Source organism: Hippopotamus amphibius, chromosome 12 (assembly GCF_030028045.1).
Source record: "Hippopotamus amphibius kiboko isolate mHipAmp2 chromosome 12, mHipAmp2.hap2, whole genome shotgun sequence".
Taxonomy (NCBI): domain Eukaryota; kingdom Metazoa; phylum Chordata; class Mammalia; order Artiodactyla; family Hippopotamidae; genus Hippopotamus; species Hippopotamus amphibius.
In genome coordinates this window covers 75,117,309-75,134,892 of record NC_080197.1, presented here as the reverse complement: position 1 = coordinate 75,134,892, position 17,584 = coordinate 75,117,309, and the positions used below count along the sequence as shown (strand labels likewise).

Below are 17,584 nucleotides of genomic sequence, written 5' to 3'. Positions count from 1 at the left end.
GCATGTGTGATTTGTTGTCTCCTTGAGAGAGAGAAAAATAAAATGTTTCACTTGCATGGCAAAATTGAAAATGAGAAGACTAACCACACGTGTGGGTAAGAGAATCACCAACTTTTCTGGCAAGTGTTGAATTCAGAAGGAAAAGGAGAAGGAGCCCTGGACAATTTGGTGAGATGCTCTTTTTCCTTCCCCCTGTATACTGAAGCACGCTCTGAAGCTTTTGTGGAGGGTGATGCTGGTACTCTGCTGTTAGTGTTTGGAGATGAAGTTATTGTTGTTTATTTATTAAGGGCTGACTGAGTGCTGGGTATATGCTCAATGCCTAGCATCCATGATGTCATTTGAGCATGGCTACAACGGGCTCTGACAATGATAGCTGTCTGAGGTAGGTGATATTATTTCCATTTTACACATGATGAAGCTCAGAGAGGTTAAATAACTTTTCAAAAGTCACAGAGCTAAAAGCAGCTAGTAAATGGTCTGAACTCATTGGCACACTTATGTAGTCATTCATTTCTCAGGTACTCACTGAGTATTGTTCTTTTTTTAAAAATTTATTTTATTGAAGTATAGTTGATTTACAATGTGTTAATTTCTGATGTATAGTACAGTGATTCAGTTACATATATATGTGTATATATATATATACATATACTCACACACACACATTCTTTTTCATATTTTCCACTATGGTTTATCACAGGATATTGAATCTATCCTGTGCTATACAGTAGGACCTTGTTTATCCCCTGAGCGTTGGTTTTAATTGCAAGAAACAGAAACCAATGCTGGTAGATTTTAGCAGCAGAGGAATTTTTATATTAAAGAGAGCCTGGGGCTTCCTAGGTGGCACAGCGGTTAAGAATCTGCCTGCCAGTGCAGGGGACACGGGTTTGATCCCTGGTCCAGGAAGATCCCACGTGCCACGGAGCAACTAAGCCTGTGTGCCACAACTATTGAGCCTGTGTGCTGCAGCTACTGAAGCCCACACACCTAGAGCCCATGCTTCGCAACAAGAGAAGCCACGGCAATGAGGAGCCTGCGCACCACCAGGAAGAGTAGCCCCCACTCACCGCAACTAGAAAAAGTCTGTGTGCAGCAACAAAGACCCAACACAGCCGATAAATAATAAATTTAAATAAATAAATCTTAAAAAAAAGATAAAGAGAGCCTGGATTGCTCACAGAAATGCCAGGAGAGCTGGAGAGCCAAGTGTGGACACTGCACAGCAGTAACAACAGTCAGAATCTGGCTGTCTCTGCTGCCACTGCCTCTGCCGCGTCCTAGACACTTCAGCTTGTGAAGCTCATCCACAGCTTGCGAGCCCCAGCTCCCCCTCCATCTGGGGGCAGCTACAACTGTCCCTGCTTCTTGGTATCACTGCTCCTGGATTCAAAGTCTAGGCAGTGCCTCTGATGAATGGAGCATGAATACACAGGTTGCTCCAGCGCTGCTAGACAGGTGAGGGGCACGCTTCCTGCACTTGCATCTTCTCTCCTGGGAGGTGGGCTCTGTTCGCATGACTCACGATGAGGAACTCCCCAAACGCGGTAAAGATGTTTAGATGCTGAGCAGCCAAAGGAACAACAAATGGTCATCTTTACATCTGTATGAATGATGCAGCTGCACCCGGTAGAAGATACAGAGGTGAATCACACCTAGAACCTGCCTTTGGAGACCTTGTAGACTTGGAATTCTCTTCCTTTCAACGTGTACATTTATTTGGCACCATACTTTGCAAAGCCCTCTCACTCTCATTGTGTCATTAGATCCTCCCGATAGCTCTGTAAAGTAGGCAACTGATATTATCTCTATTTTATGCTTGAAGAAGCTAAGAAGTTAGGTGATGAGCCCAAGGTCCCACTACTGGGAGAGCGCTCTGAGTGGTCTGTCCTCTGATTCAAGGCTCAGTGTCAACCAGAAGTAAGACGTGTTCACAAATATTATGCTTCATTGATTCCTAGGCATGTGGTTTTCCCCCACATTTTTTTTGTATGTTAACAAAACAAGCCTTCTTTATTCATTTTTAACTTTTCATCAAAGAAATTTTCAAATGTACACTAAAGGAAATAATATAATAAACTCCCATTACCCATCACTTCAATAATTACAAATGACGGCCAGTTTTGTTTCATCTAGAATCCCCCCTCGCTCCCACCTTCCACCACCAGTATTTTAGAGCAAATAACCTCCCTTAAAAAGTAGGACTTTTAGGGACTTCCCTGGTGGTGCAGTGGTTAAGAATCCACCTGCCAATGCAGGGGACATGGGTTCGAGCCCTGGTCCAGGAAGATTCCACACGCCATAGAGTAACTAAGCTTGTGCGCACAACTACTAAGCCTGCACTCTAGAGCCTGCGAGCCACAACTACTGAGCCCAAGCAGCACAACTACTGAAGCCCATGTGCCTAGAGCCTGTGCTCCACAACAAGAGAAGCCACTGCAATGAGAAGCCTGCACACTACAACAAAGAGTAGCCCCTGCTCACTGCAACTAGAGAAGCCCACATGCAGCAATGAAGACCCAATGCAGCCAATAAATAAATAAATAAATAAAAATAGGACTTTTAAACTTAGTGATTACGCACTTCACATATCTGTTTCTCTGTTGTCACTTTGCCAAGACATTAGGTACAGCATGGCACCACTTTATGCAAATTTGAAGGAGCACAACAAACGTATCAACAAAGTCTCACTTTAGATGCTAATTTAAAAATTATTTTTTTAAATACCAAGAATTGCGTAATTATTAAAAATTGAATAATTTCATAGTTGGTAGGCAAGTAAAAATTTTTCACGTTTTTGTCACCACAACTGCTTAACAGAAATGCCTGCCTATCCTTCGTGAATACTCCATTTGTATGGTTTGGAATGGAATAATTTTGGTGACTATTTTTCAGATGAACACTTGCCATTTTAATGTAAAAATTTTTAAAAAGTGTTTTTAAAGATTTTTTTTTGATGTGGACCATTTTAAAAGTCTTTATTGAATTTATTACAATATTGCTTATGTTCTGTATTTTGATTTTTTGGCCCCAAGGCATGTGGAATCTTAGCTCCCCAACAAGGGATCGAAACTGCACCCCTGCATTGGAAGACGAGGTCTTAACCACTGGGCTGCCAGGGAAGTCACTGTAAAATTGTTTTTAATAGCCCAAACAATGCCATCAAGTGCTGATATTCGTGCTTAAAAACTTGCTCCCATATCGATAACTTTGGAATAGAAGTTAAATGTGATAAATTGCTCTGAAGAAGGCCAAGCTCCACAGCAGCCAGTATGGTTTGTTTAGAATTGTCCCCCAGATTTGAACACTTCATAGTTTAATTGGCAGCTTAAAAAATTCCTAGTGGTGTGTAAAGTAAGGGAGCATCTTCACTTGATGATGTTATAGATTCGTTGGAATGCAGTCACTAAGACAGGGGTAGAAAGTGACAAGGGACAAGAGAGCTGAGATGTCCGGGAAGGCTCTGTGGAGAAGCTGTACACGCCCATCACCTCTTGGTCCCTTATCTGAAGCTCGAAATTCCAAAAGGCCCTGAAAACCAACAGGTTTTTTTTTTTTTTTTTTTTGTACCAAAACTCATTTGGCAGCAAAACCTAACTTGAATTAATGTGAAGTAATTTATAAGTAATTCATAAATACAATATACAATGATAACTAAATGATCACTTTAGTTACTCTACTCACTGTGACGATCAACCTGTTTAGCTGCAGAAATATCAGTGTTTGATAATGGAGCATTAGCTCAGCCCCTTAGGAGGGAGGCACAGGAGGAGATGTTACCTAATATTGGGATATTGGGTCTGTATCCCACATTGTCTTTTTTTTTTTGACCATGTTGCGCAGCTTGTGGGCACTTAGTTCCTCAACCAGGGATCAAACCTGGACCTTGCGCAGTGAGAGCACAGAGTCTGTGAAACCACTGGACCACCAGGGAATTCCCTGCACTGTCTTTAAAAAACCCATACAATGCTGAATTTTGAAGCATATCTGGACCCAAGGGTTATGGATAAAGGACCCTGGATTGTATCTGAACTGCAGGTGGATGGGTGGATATAATTTAGACGTGTGGAGACGTGGAGGGGATTTTAGGAAGAGGAAAAAGCACCATCTCACACCAGCTGGGGTCTAGGCATAAGTCATTATCCAACCAGTACATTTGCTTTAAAGGCAGAGAGGACCTGCATTTCTGATGACTCTTCTCCCTTAATTCGTGATTTGTACGCAGTTGGAGGGCTGGACTTTCTGGGTTTGGCTATTCCCTACAGCATCAATTTCCTCCTTTTCCCACAAATCACCTGACTTCCCCGAAAACGCTGCAACACACCCTTTGGCTAAAAAAGAGCATTAAGCAATCGGTGAAATTCCCCTATCCCTCCTTTCTCCCCCTGTAGCCCGGGATAGAGGAATCTCAGGCCTGAGAGAAGTACGCAGTTCTTGTTTCAAAAGCAGAGGGAGCTCCAAGACCGAGGCTGAGTTCCACCTCCCTAAGTCATGGTCTCCCAGCCCCCTCTTTGTTTGGATCAGGGAATTTCAGACATGCACACTGGGGTAGAGAATCACAGGAACGGAACCAGGACAGGGAGGCCGGCGGAGGTTCCTGCAGAGGGAGCGCCCAGGCCCTGTGCTGCTCTTCCTGGGAGCCGACAGGGTCACCTGGCATGCCCACTGGCAAGAGAGACGGGACTGACCCAGTTGCTCCCATCAGCTTCTGAAGGTAAAAACCTTAAACTTGAAGATCAGAGCTTTGATGGAGGAAAAAGGAAGGCAGAAAACTTTACATAGGAAGGCTTTGGGCAAAGATGGAGGGCTGGAAGAGCAGAACCCAAAGAAGGGAGAATATAGACCACTTATTTCTCTTAGGTTGACCATATCCACCCCCATGTCAGCCCACCACCTACCACCGTTTTCAGGGTTAGAAACATATTTAGCAAGACTTTTCTAGGAACTATGGGGAGATGCCTTGTCTTTTTAGTATAGGAAAAATAACAACAACAAAAAAAAAACAAGAACTGGAAAATTAAGGTAGGAAGTGGAGGGAAGACATTTCCTTTCCTTTCCTTTTATGTTTGTCATTCAGCTGCCCCTTTCCTCCTTCTACACCCAACCCTGTCTCAGACCACTTCTCTCAAGGTCACTGCCTTTCCCTGGGGAAAGAAGCTCATTCCTCCATCAGCGGTCATTGGGAACATCAAGAGAAAAACATGCAATAATATGCAGGCAAGAGAGCTGGTTCAAAGTGATGAGGGGGACCATTGTCAAAAGAGGAGGGAGACATGTCCTAGCTGGATGGTCATAATGGAGAAAGACTCCTGAAATCCTGAGTCGAAATGGGGATATTGTTCTGTTAGGGCAGAGAGAGATTGACAGAGTGGGGGCTAGGGCAGGGGTTGAGGGTTAGGGAGGAGACAGAGGAGGCAGAAAACTGGGAGAATGTACTCACTAATTTAGAGAAAAACTGAGAGAAGGGCCTGAGAAGCCATGTGAGAAGGATAAGATGTAGTTTCAGTCTAGAACCAGGGCGAGTGAGAGAGGATGGGTGCTGTAAGGTGATGATTAATGATACGGCTCTGTTGAAGCTCTGTGTTATTCTTACCAAGGTGACACTGACCCCTTACCCCCCAAGCAGGTGCCAGTGTGTTTGTTAGATAAATACAGCCAGGCCTGCCACCCCTTTAGCTCCAAAGTCCAGAGGTACAGAGAGCCAGGACCTAGAGACGAGCTGCTCACCAGGGATGGACAAATTGCCAGAGATGTGGTGAGTGATCACGGGTCTACGGAGATGTACCTGGACCCCATCCCCTTCACCTTCTCAAGAAAACAGCTCAGATCTGAAGCCTGGGTTTTGCTTTGACCTAGGCCTTTTCGCTTCATTCCAACCCAAGATTCTTCTCCATGTGCTGGAGCCCTTCGCCTTTCCAGTCCCTTCTCCCTGCACTAGTCCGCTGCCCCCCCCCCACCCCGGTCACCCACCTCTCCATATTCTTTTTTTCTTTTTTCAGGTGCATTGTCTTGTTTTCCCTTTTGGCATGGGTTTATGCCGAGCCTACTATGTATGGGGAAATCCTGTCCCCCAACTATCCTCAGGCATATCCCAATGAGGTAGAGAAGTCTTGGGATATAGAAGTTCCTGAAGGGTACGGGATCCACCTTTATTTCACCCACCTGGACATAGAGCTGTCCGAGAACTGCGCGTATGACTCAGTGCAGGTATATTGTAATAAGCATGTAAAGGATGGGGCTGGGGTGGTGGACTGAGAGGATGCAGGAGGGGGTGCCACAAGCATACAGTGAGCTGGGCTCACAGTCCTAAGGTGGGAAATAGTCTAGTCTCTCTGTCCCTTTTTCTCTGATTTCCATACCAAAATATTACCCTTTCCAAGCTTCTTTTGACTCTTCTCTTAGATAATGTCAGGTGACCTTGAAGAAGGGAAACTCTGTGGAAAGAGGACCAGCAAGAGTCCCAACTCCCCAGTGGTGGAAGAGTTCCATGTGCCATATAATAAACTCCAGGTGATCTTCAGGTCGGACTTCTCCAATGAAGAGCGTTTCACTGGGTTTGCTGCGTACTATGTTGCTGTAGGTAAGGCTCACCCCTGCTGTGATCCAGCCACATGATTGGAAGCTGGACAAACGTTGAGCAATGCAGGGAGTGAAGGTTCTGTTTATAACTCTTATGAAGTGTTGACTTGGCTTGGATCCCTCCATGAATTGCCTTTGTGAAATTCAAACACATAATTGTATCTTGGTGGTGAAGATGTTGAAGATAAAAACAGATAGTAATTTGCTGAGAACCACTATGAACTGGGCACTGCGTTAAGATCTTTACCTATATTAGTTTAATCTTCACCTCAATTCTGAAAGTAGGTGTTATTATCTCTACTTAAAGATAGGGAAAGTAAGGACTAAGGAAGTTAAATAACTTGCCAAAACACACAGGGAATGTATGGTATTCAAACCCATTTAACATCTGACAAACAAACTTTCAAATTCTGTGTGTCTCCACCTATCTCCAGGGTAAAATGAAGTTAGGACATTTCATAAAGCCAAAGTATTCTTTAGATGTGACAGAAGTGCCAACATCGTATAATATAATACATGAACTAATTGTTCCTTCCTGTAGGAGACATATTAAGCTTGCAAAGTGTTGTCTGGAGCTGAAATACTCTGTTTGTGAGAAAGGTCAAGGGTTTCTGGCACTGAGAGCTCCTCTATAGCCGTGCAATGGTACAGCACAACTCTGGAATCCTATTTCACGAGAGTAATATAGAATAATACCATCCTGAAATGTGATTCACTGAATGCCTTTAAGCAACAGACCCTTCCTACTTTTCTTACCCTTGCAGTGTGGGGCTTAACCTCATTCTTTCTTCTAGGTCTTTGTCCTTGACCTCAATCTTTCTCTACTCTTTGTAGATATAAATGAGTGCACAGACTTTGTACATGCCCCTTGCAGCCACTTCTGCAACAACTTCCTTGGTGGTTACTTCTGCTCCTGCCCCCCAGAATACTTCCTCCATGATGATATGAAGAATTGTGGAGGTGAGCTTGACATCAAGAGGGGCATGTGTTCCCTGGGATTTGGAATGGCTTGAGGCTTCAGTAAGGGGTTTATCTACCCTTTCAATTTTGATTAGCCTCAGCCTTGACATAGCATCTATTTTTAGTTGCCCATCTATTACTTGGTATCTATTTTTAGTTACTAAGAGGGAGCCACAAGAGTGGAGGAAGACAAGCCTGCAGGGTCAAATTAATTAATTGGAGAAGAGTGACAGGTGCCTGTGAAGAGTCAGCCTGGGGCTCTTCATAACCATGAAAGGCTCTGTCGTAAGCAATGTGATGGAAATCCAATAGGTATTGGATATCTCTGCTGATATGTATTGGGTGTGAAACTGTGGCATGTGGGCTTCAGTCAGGACTGTCAGTTCATGAGAAGTATTATAGAAAAAGGCAGGAACTCCTTTGCTTGACACTGTGTTTGATTCTCCTTTTTTCTTTTTCTCCCTTAGTCAATTGCAGTGGGGATGTATTCACCACACTGATTGGGGAGATCACAAGTCCCAATTACCCCAGTCTGTACCCAGAGAACTCAAGGTGTGACTATCAGATCCTGTTGGAGGAGGGGTTCCGAGTGGTGGTGACAATGCGGAAAGAAGATTTTGATGTGGAACCAGCTGATTCGCAGGGCCAGTGCCCTGACAGTTTAATTGTGCGTGACATGATGACATTTTCTCCCAACTCACACAGAGAGATTTCTCCTTGAAGACAAATTATCTAGCTTTCTGCCCCTTCTTTTCTTTTTCCCTCTTCTTATTTTATTTTACTTTTGTTCCTTCCATTTTATCTTTTTCTTTTAGTTCTTTCTCTCTTATGACTTTGTCATTTTGTTTCTCTTCAGTTTGTTTCAGGAAATGAGCATTTTGGTCCTTACTGTGGTAATGGATTCCCTGGTCCACTGACTATTGAAACCAAGAGTAATGCTCTCAATATCATCTTCCAAACCGATGGTTCAGAGCAAAAAAAAGGATGGAAATTTCGTTACCATGGAGATCGTGAGTAACCTAGAAGTTGCCCTTTGGTTGGTGGTACCAAAGTCCTTGCACAATGTAAAATCGAAACAGGTAGAGTGTTGTATGGCTAGGTATCCTGAGAATACTCCACTTGCTCAGCAGGAACTAAACCTGTCAGTGGTTGCTAGAAATGCCTCAACTTCTAGGAATCCTTCAATTGGACTTGTGAGTGCAGACAGCTTGGAGATGGTTAGTTGGTAATGCCATATTAATTACTTAATAATTTTTTTCGCCACGCCACATGGCTTGTGGGACCTTAGTTTCCCAACCAGGGGTGGAACCGGTGCCCTTGGCAGTGAAAACGCTGAGTCTCGACCACCAGACCGCCAGGGAATTCCCTGCCATATTATTTTTGACACCTCTGTATTGGAATGCTAAGCGCCAGGATTGAGGGTGACTAAACAACTGTAGAAAGTGTGAGAATGATGTAAATGTAACAGAGATTCTCCAACTATTTGGTAAATTTTTTTTCCTATCCTTTTCAAGCAATCCCTTGTCCTAAAGAAGTCAGCGCCAATGCTTTTTGGGAGCCTAATAGAGCAAAATATGTATTCAAGGATGTGGTGAAGATAACCTGTTTGGATGGGTTTGAAGTTGTACAGGTAAAGCACTGTTAGAGGCTCCTCTCTGGTCCCTAGGTCATGATGAGTGTACTGGAATTGTCTAATTGTTTACTGAATGTCCTTGTTCGAGCAAGGACTAACACCTTCTCCATAAAGAGAACCACTCAGGATCTTTAGTTTTTCCTTGTCAGTCATGAGGATCCTTGGACAGCTTGACTTTCCCTTTTTGGCTTCAGTCTTCCTGGGGAAGGGGGGCTGCTGGGGCAAAGTTGTCTTTTAACCCCAACTCCTAAGTGCTCTGGGTCATTCTGCTAAGATGTCCCCAAGCTTCTTCAGGTGAGGACTCCTCATTGATCCAAGGCCAGAGATTGATTCCATTTCTGGATTTTGATTCCCTATATCTCTCCTTATAAATTAATGGCAACATTTATTATTGTCCAGGGAAATGTTGGCTCGACATCTTTCTATTCTACTTGCCAAAGCAATGGAAAGTGGAGTAATTCCAGACTGCGGTGTCAACGTATGTACCTCTTTGAAATGGAACTCTTTTTTTTTTCTTCCCAAAGGGAATGGAAAGATTAGAGCATTGGTACAAATGCATTGGGGTATCACCTCACACCAGTTAGAATAGCCATCATCAAAACATCTAGAAACTATAAATGTTGGAGAGGGTGTGGAGAAAAGGGAATTCTCCTGCACTGTTGGTGGGAATGTAAGTTGGTACAGCCACAATGGAAAACAGTTTGGAAGTTCCTTAAAAAACTAAAAATGGAACTACCATATGACCCAGTAATCCCACTACTGGGCTTAGAAGGCCATAATCCAAAAAGAAATATGCACCATAATGTTCATTGCAGCACTATTTACAATAGCCAGGACACGGAAGCAACCTAAATGCCCATCAACAGATGAATGGATAAAGAAGATGTGGCACATATACACAATGGAATATTGCTCAGCCGTAAAAAGGAATGAGATGGAGCTATATGTAATGAGGTGGATAGACCTAGAGTCTGTCATACAGAGTGAAGTAAGCCAGAAAGAGAAAAACAAATACTGTATGCTAACTCATATATATGGAATCTAAAAGAAAAAAATGGTACTGATGAACCCAGTGAAAGGACAAGAATAAGGATGCAGATGCAGAGAATGGACTGGAGGACACGGGGTTGGGGGGGCGGGGGGTGAAGGGGAAGCTGGGATGAAGTGAGAGAGTAGCATAGACATATATATACTACCAACTGTAAAATAGATAGCTAGTGGGAAGTTGCTGTATAACAAAGGGAGCTCAACTGGATGATGGGTGATGCCTTAGAGGGCCAGGACAGGGAGGGTGGGAGGGAGTCGCAGGAGGGAGGGGATATGGGAATAGATGTATAAATACAGCTGATTCACTTTGGTGTACCTCAAAAGCTGGTACAAAAGTGTAAAGCAATTATATTCCAATAAAGAGCTTAAAAAGAAAAAAGAAAAAGATTCAAACGCATGGTTCCCTCTTAGGCTTCTGAGAGAGTGGACTGAGTTTTTGAAGGGAAGTCAGTCATGGAGTCCCAGCTCTGATCTGATTCCAGGCCAGCCAGACTAGCAGGTTTCTTCCACAGAAAGGGGCTATGAGATTGGTAGAGTTGATAGCATCATATCGGGTCCATTCCTGCAGAGGCCTCACTAACCACTGAGAACCAGGTTCAACCTTGTAAATTTCAAGGGGCTATCTAACCTGGCAGGACTCAGTGGGCTGGGGCGTCGAGGGGTGCCAGTTAGAGAGCATGGCCACAGACAGGCTCATGTGGGGGGAGTTATCCCAGGTGTGCTTATGGATGTGGGGGGTGGGGAAGGAGTGAGGAACATGGCGGGGAGGATGGACTGGCCCAATGACTCCTCCTGGGAGGACGTGGCTCTCCTGACCGTCTCTATCTTGCCTTCCTCTTGTAGCTGTGAACTGTGGTGCTCCCGAACCCATTCGGCATGGTACAGTCCAAGAGCCAGAAAATACTCTCTTTGGTTCTGTCACTCGCTACGCTTGTGAGAAGCCATATTACTACATGGAGAGTGAAGGAAGCGGTAAGTTTTTTCAACTAAAGGAAAGAGGAAGAAAGAGTGTTGGAGGGTGAATAGCACAATCTTTCTGGGTGGGAGAGAGTTTGGAGAGAAGAAGGAGATGGGCTGGTCTTTGTTCATCCTCTTGGTTTAGTCTAACCTGTGCTGCACATGGGGCAGCATAGGTTCTAAAGGGTCATCCTCAGAGAGTCACAGTTTCAGGACACTGCAGGAAATCCCCCTACAATATACATTTTTATGTGGTCATTCAGCTTTGGGCCAACTATTTTTTTGGGGAGTGGGGTGCTGCATCACACAGCATGTGGGATCTTAGTTTTCCGACCAGGGATCAAACCTGTGAGACCTGCAGTGGAAGCAGGGAGTCTTAACCACTGGACCACCAGGGAATTCCCCTGACCAACTATTACAGGCATAACGCTTCCAGCTTCAAGTCACTATGACTTTCTTTCTTTAAACATCATTTCTTTTCTTTTTTTTTTTTATTGCTGTGTTGGGTCTTCGTTGAGGTGTATGGGCTTCTCAGTGCGGTGCCTTCTCTTGCTGTGGAGCATAGACTCTACGTTCACAGGCTTCCGTAGTTGTGGGACGTAGGCTCTAGAGCGCAGAGTCAGTAGTTGTGGCACATGGGCTTAGTTGCTCCTCTGCATGTGGGATCTTCCTGGACCAGGGCTTGAACCCACGTCCCCTGCATTGGCAGGTTGATTCTTAACCACTGCACCACCAGGGAAGTCCCTGACACCTGATTTTCTTGATAGAGAGGCCTTGGTGGTGTTGGATGAAGGGACGGGTGGCTCACAATATGTCCCACTTCATTGCTTTTATTTTTAATTTTTTAATTTTTTTAATTTTTAATTTTTTTTATTTTTTACAATAAACTGCATATATTTCGAGTGTACAATTTGGTATCCCAATCTCCCAGTTCACCCCCCTCCAACCCTCCCCATTGCTTTTAATTTAATTTCCCACTTGAAGCACTTTCCTAGCCTCTACCATAATCGTCTTCTTTCTGATTTGGAGACTTTTCCTTCACCTCCCTTGGCAGGATAGGGGCAGAGGGATTGTTTGGAGGGTGTTCTCAAGATTCTTTTCTAGGTGGTTTGATCTGCTCGCCTCCTCGTATGCCAGAGGCACTGAGGCACTGAATGAAAGGGTGGGATGGAAGTGAGAAGATGTGGTGGTGAAGATGTGGTGGTGAGTGTGTCCCTTGTCCCTTGTTCTGTTCCAGAGGAGTATCGCTGTGCTGGCAATGGGAGCTGGGTGAACGAGCTGCTGGGTACAGAGCTGCCAAAATGTGTTCCAGGTAAGCAGGGCTCAGGCTTGGGTAGAGAGCACAGCCACAGGTGCAGGTGCACGGGGCTCACCTCCTAAAAGTACCTCTAATCCTCTTGGGAAGGGACTTGACAGTCTGTGCCTGCTAGAGTCTAGCTCAGTGAGGTGGAGACAAAGCTGGGCCGTGGACCTGACAGGGCCTCGGGGAACTCATCAACTGCACTGTCAGGCCGACTGATGGGAAAGAGAAAAGTCAGCCTGTGACCGTTGGTGTCAGAGTCTGGGCTGGTTAGGTTTGGTAATGTAGGTGTAGTAAGAGGATCTAGGATTGCTAAAAACAGGGCCTGAGATAAGAGAGTGAGGAATCAACACTCAGAAACAAGACTAGTCGAATAGCCTAGTTATTATATTAAAAGTCTATCTGGCAACAAGATACAGAGGAATAAAAGGAATAAGGGGTTGCATAGAGATCAGGGTTGAGTAAAGGCTCCCAGACAAAGCCAGAATAATAACAATGATCCTCGTAGTAACAACAGTGTGATTGAGAGTTAGGCACTGAGCAAATTAATTGCATTTATTATCTCATTCAATCAAGTCTTTACAACAACCCTTTGGGGTAGGTGTTATCGGTCCCGTTTTATAGTTCAGTGAATTCAGTGCAAGTTCACGAAGTGAGGGAGGGGCAGGGGTAGGCTGTGAATCCAGCTCTGTCCGTTATGCTCAACTCAGAGTCCATTCAGGCTGACTAGTGAGGGATTTGGGTAAGCCAACTTTATCTGAAGTAAAATTCCATTTTAGTTATATCAGATAATGGCAAAGCGATCAAACCTGGATCTAGTCCACAGAGGATGAGAAGAAATATGGAAAAAGAGAACCATTTCTTTGTCCTACTTCCATGGGTTAGGAGGGACTCATCTGCAATTAGGAGTTGAGTAAAGAAGGGGAAAAGTGTTTGATCTGGGCATCAGAGGAAGGTGGGATGCTCGCCTCCCCTACCACCTGTATGAGGATAGGGTTTCCCAGCTCTGGCTCTCAGGTGGGCTCCGGGCCCCATGTGCCGGGCCTGGGCTGAAGTGTGCCTCTGGTGGGGCTGTGAGTTAGGCTGTCCATAGCGTGAGGCTCTTTTGGGTTCAGTAATTCACACATGGCCTCAGTTTAACCAGTCTCTCCCACAAGCCTGCTTTTGGTACCTGCAAAGTGGGATGTTTGGTGCTTAGGCAAGTTCAGTATGAGCCAGACACTGAGAAAGTTGATCAAATACAAGGTTGGCTATGTTATGCTGAGAACACTGAAGCCCAGTAGGGGTTGGAGGATTTGCAGGAGGCCAGCAATCTACCCTGCTCCCTCCCCATCTTGTTTTTTTTCCTTCCTAGTCTGTGGTGTCCCTGGTGAGCCCTTTTTAGGAAAACAGAGGATATTTGGAGGCTCCCCTGCAAAGATTGAAAATTTCCCCTGGCAAGTCTTCTTCTTGAACCCACGGGCCGGTGGGGCTCTCATTGACGAGTACTGGGTGCTGACAGCTGCCCACGTCGTGGAGGGAAACCGTGACCCGGTGATGTATGTTGGATCCACCTCCGTGGTCACCTCACAACTGACAAATGCCCAGATGCTCACTACTGAGAGTGTGTTTATTCATCCAAGTTGGAAGATCCTGGATGCCTCGGAAACACGGAAGAATTTTGACAATGACATTGCTCTGGTGCGGCTGAAAGACCCAGTGAAAATGGGACCCAGAGTCTCCCCTATCTGCCTGCCAGGCACCTCTTCAGAATACAACCCCTCAGAGGGAAAACTGGGACTGATCTCAGGCTGGGGCCGAACAAATAAGAGAGATCATGTTGTTAACCTCAGAGGGGCAAAGTTACCTGTCGCTCCCTTAAAAAAGTGCCGGGAGGTGAAGGGGCTAAATCCTGGAGTAGATATAAATTCCTTTGATTTCACTAAGAACATGATCTGTGCTGGAGGTGAGAAGGGTGTTGATAGCTGTGAAGGGGACAGTGGTGGAGCCTTTGCTCTACAGGTCCCTAAGGAAGAGAACCCCAAATTCTATGTTGCTGGCTTGGTGTCCTGGGGCCCCCAGTGTGGGACCTATGGGATCTACACGAATGTCAAGAACTATATTGACTGGATCATGAAAACGATGCAGGAAAATAGTGCCCCCAGTGTAGACTAACCATACAGGTCCCACCAGCCTCTCTAAGGGCTGTGACCCATCTGTTGCTTTCTCTTTCTCACAATAATCCCATTATTTTACCATGATGGAGAGAAGACTGGGGAGTATGATTTAACTAGAACTTGATCGTTGGGATACCTAGTCGGAGGTAGGGTTTGATCATGTCGTGGTGTGGGTCATTCAGTGTAGCTGGAGTCCGTGGGGTCCTCTGCCCTGAATCTGTCCTGTGGGTACCAGTGTGGGAAGGGATGCTTACCTTGTACTCTTCCACTGGGAGCCCTCTGTCTTGACGATTGCCTCCTGTTTCTGACTCTGAAATTCGTTGTAGGACATAGTCTTGATTTTTGTTTCCCCTTTACCTGTTCGAAGATTTTCATTCTCAGTGTCTACTATCCACTTGTAATAAAGCACGTTTATAACCCAGTTCTGGTGGACGTGTCTTATTCCACATCAAGACCTCAGCACCATCGAAAGGGAGTGGGATGGGCTGCTGCGTCCTGGAAATTCAGGCCCCTAGCAGCTAACATGTAATTGTCACGAAAAGAGGGAACTCAGCTTCTCTCCTCTCTTCCGATTGACATTTACTGAGTATTGTGGATTAGCATAACTTCAACACGAGGTACCATTGTCTGCTTTTGAAGTTCAACAAACATACCTGAACCTCACTCAGACGTCCACATACAACAGTTAGGATTGGCTGTTTAAGATCTTTAAATTTTTGAGGTATAAATTGTTTCAACACGTCTTCTGAAAATAAATTTTTCTTTAGCGTGCATTTGTATAATACAGGATTATGACTCAATGAAAAAGAAAAACAAAAGAAATTCAGCGTGTTCTCATCTGCTTTCCTGGTGGTTTTGGTTAGTTTTTCAGTCAGGCAACAATGTCTTCTCGGGATTGAACTTTGCACTGAGATGTTATAGCTCATCCTGGTGAGGAGGGACCCAAAGACTCCTTTCTACTTTTTTCCAAGGATCAAAAAGCAAACAAGCAAACAAACAAATTCCTCATCCCCACAAAATGATTAGTGATGAAAAAGGACCAGACAATAGAGGCTGGCATTTTTTAAAATTGAAGTATATCTGATTTACAATGTTGTGTTAGTTTCTGGTGTACAGCAAAGTGACTCTGTACATATGTATATATACATATGTATATAGTTTTTCATATTTTTTCATTATGGTTTATTACAGGATATTGAATAATTTCATGTGCTCTATAATGGGACCATTAAAAATATCTATTTTATATAGAGTAGTTTGGAATCTGCTAACCCCAGACTCCTAATTTATCCCTCCCCCTCTTCCCCCTTTGGTAACCATAAGTTTGTTTTCTATGCAGAGATTAGTAATTTTTAAACTGAGAACAGGAGAGCTGCCTTAGGGTGGCCATTGCCCTAACAAGGTGTCTTACGAAAGCCATGGCCTGAGGTTAAGAGTTCAGGGACACTCTGGTCTATTTGATGTGACACGTGACTTTCAGGAGAACATTTTTTATCGGAAGCCAAAAGGGGTGTATTTGTGGCCCATCAAGAAAGGACTTTGATCTTCCACGGACCCAAAGGGCTAAATTCAACAGCTGACCTTAGACTGGATTAACACATGATGATGTAACCAGAACTCTAGTCGAAAGGTCTGAAGAGCCGAAGGGGAATTACAATAGGAAACTTCTGGAAAGATCGAGTGTCATAGCAACCAAGCAGCATTTACTTTACCTCTTAACCATACACCTGCCAACTACCTTCCCCCACCTGCCTGTGGTTACATGTGTCAGGGAGTCGACAGTATGCCCTTGACTACAGTATTCCGGGAAGGAGAAGGTGATTCCTCTAGAAAAAATCTAGAAAAAAAAAGAACTGGAAAAATATTAAGTTTAAGAAACATGCTCATGATGTAGAAGTTTTCCTTCCTTTTAATAACTGGAGGAATAGAAAAAAAATTAACCTGGAATCTGACAAATAACAGAAAAAGGAAGTCTATCCCTGCCAGAGAGAATCTTCAGTCTGAGTTGTGCCCTCACTGATGCGCCAAGGTATTTATTGGTGGAAGGATTCGCTTGTCGCTGCTGCCTTGAACAGTAGGATTTTTTTTCCCCTTCCTTCCTTCCTTCCTTCCTTCCCTCCCTCCCTTCTTCCTTCCTTTTTCTTTCTTTCTTTCTTTCTTTCTTTCTTTCTTTCTTTCTTTCTTTCTTTCTTTCTTTCTTTCTTTCTTTCTTTCTTTCTTTCTTTCCTTCCTTCCTTCCTTCCTTCCTTCCTTCCTTCCTTCCTTCCTTCCTTCCTTCCTTCCTTCTTTCTTTCTTTCTTTCTTTCTTTCTTTCTTTCTTTCTTTCTTTCTTTCTTTCTTTCTTTCTTTCTTTCTTTCTTTCTTTCTCTTTCTTTCTTTCTTTTTCTTTCTCTCTTGTTAGCTGTACTACCAGATCATTTCCCTGGGTGAGGGGCAGAGAGGGGTTTTATGTGAATCATCATCAGAAACTTCAGAGCTGGGAAGGGCTCATCACCAAGACCTAGAAAGGCTAGAAAATCATTCATTGTGGCTTAAAAGACATCAATAGTATGGCCTTGCAGGTTGTGTGGGAATAACGTGTGTGCTTCACCTGAAACTCAGGAAAAGACTTAACTTTTGGAAAAGCAGGTGAGGGACTTCCCTGGTGGTGCAGTGGTTAAGAATCTGCCTGTCAATGCAGGGGACATAGGTTTGATCCCTGATCCGGGAAGATCGCACATGTGGAGGAGCAACTGAGCCCATGCAACACAACTACTGAGCCTGCACTCCACAGCCCTGGAGCCACAACGACTGAGCCCACGTGCCACAACTACTGAAGCCTGTGCACCTAGAGCCTGTGCTCTGCAACAAGAGAAGCCACCACAATGAGAAGCCCTTGCACCGCAACAAAGAGTAATCCCTGCTCCCCGAAACTAGAGAAAGCCCGTGTGCAGCAACGAAGACAATGCG

At 44.4% G+C, this 17,584-nt stretch overlaps 1 protein-coding gene across 2 annotated transcripts; it reads left to right on the top strand.

Annotated features, from left to right (window-relative positions):
• The first annotated feature begins 4,564 nt into the window (after positions 1 to 4,564).
• Positions 4,565 to 15,056, top strand: C1S (complement C1s). 2 transcript variants are annotated; one of them, XM_057703757.1, is made up of 12 exons: positions 4,565 to 4,717; positions 5,630 to 5,758; positions 6,003 to 6,210; positions 6,406 to 6,583; positions 7,417 to 7,542; positions 8,010 to 8,209; positions 8,399 to 8,552; positions 9,057 to 9,172; positions 9,575 to 9,653; positions 11,066 to 11,194; positions 12,417 to 12,491; positions 13,834 to 15,056. In XM_057703757.1, the coding sequence occupies exons 2-12, from the start codon at positions 5,736 to 5,738 to the stop codon at positions 14,631 to 14,633; spliced, it is 2,088 nt and encodes a 695-aa protein (XP_057559740.1). In that variant the 5' UTR covers positions 4,565 to 4,717; positions 5,630 to 5,735; the 3' UTR covers positions 14,634 to 15,056. The 2 variants fall into 2 exon arrangements, with proteins under 2 accessions (XP_057559740.1, XP_057559739.1); XM_057703756.1 differs by having other exon boundaries at positions 5,627 to 5,758.
• The last annotated feature ends 2,528 nt before the right edge of the window (positions 15,057 to 17,584 follow it).

Bases quoted from the DNA above. Each gene is read 5' to 3' on its own strand.
- C1S (XM_057703757.1), top strand. From the start codon at position 5,736: ATGGACAAATTGCCAGAGATGTG. The intron at 6,584-7,416 runs GTAAGGCTCACC...TACTCTTTGTAG, and splicing joins TGCGTACTATGTTGCTGTAG to ATATAAATGAGTGCACAGAC. The intron at 12,492-13,833 runs GTAAGCAGGGCT...TTTCCTTCCTAG, and splicing joins GCTGCCAAAATGTGTTCCAG to TCTGTGGTGTCCCTGGTGAG.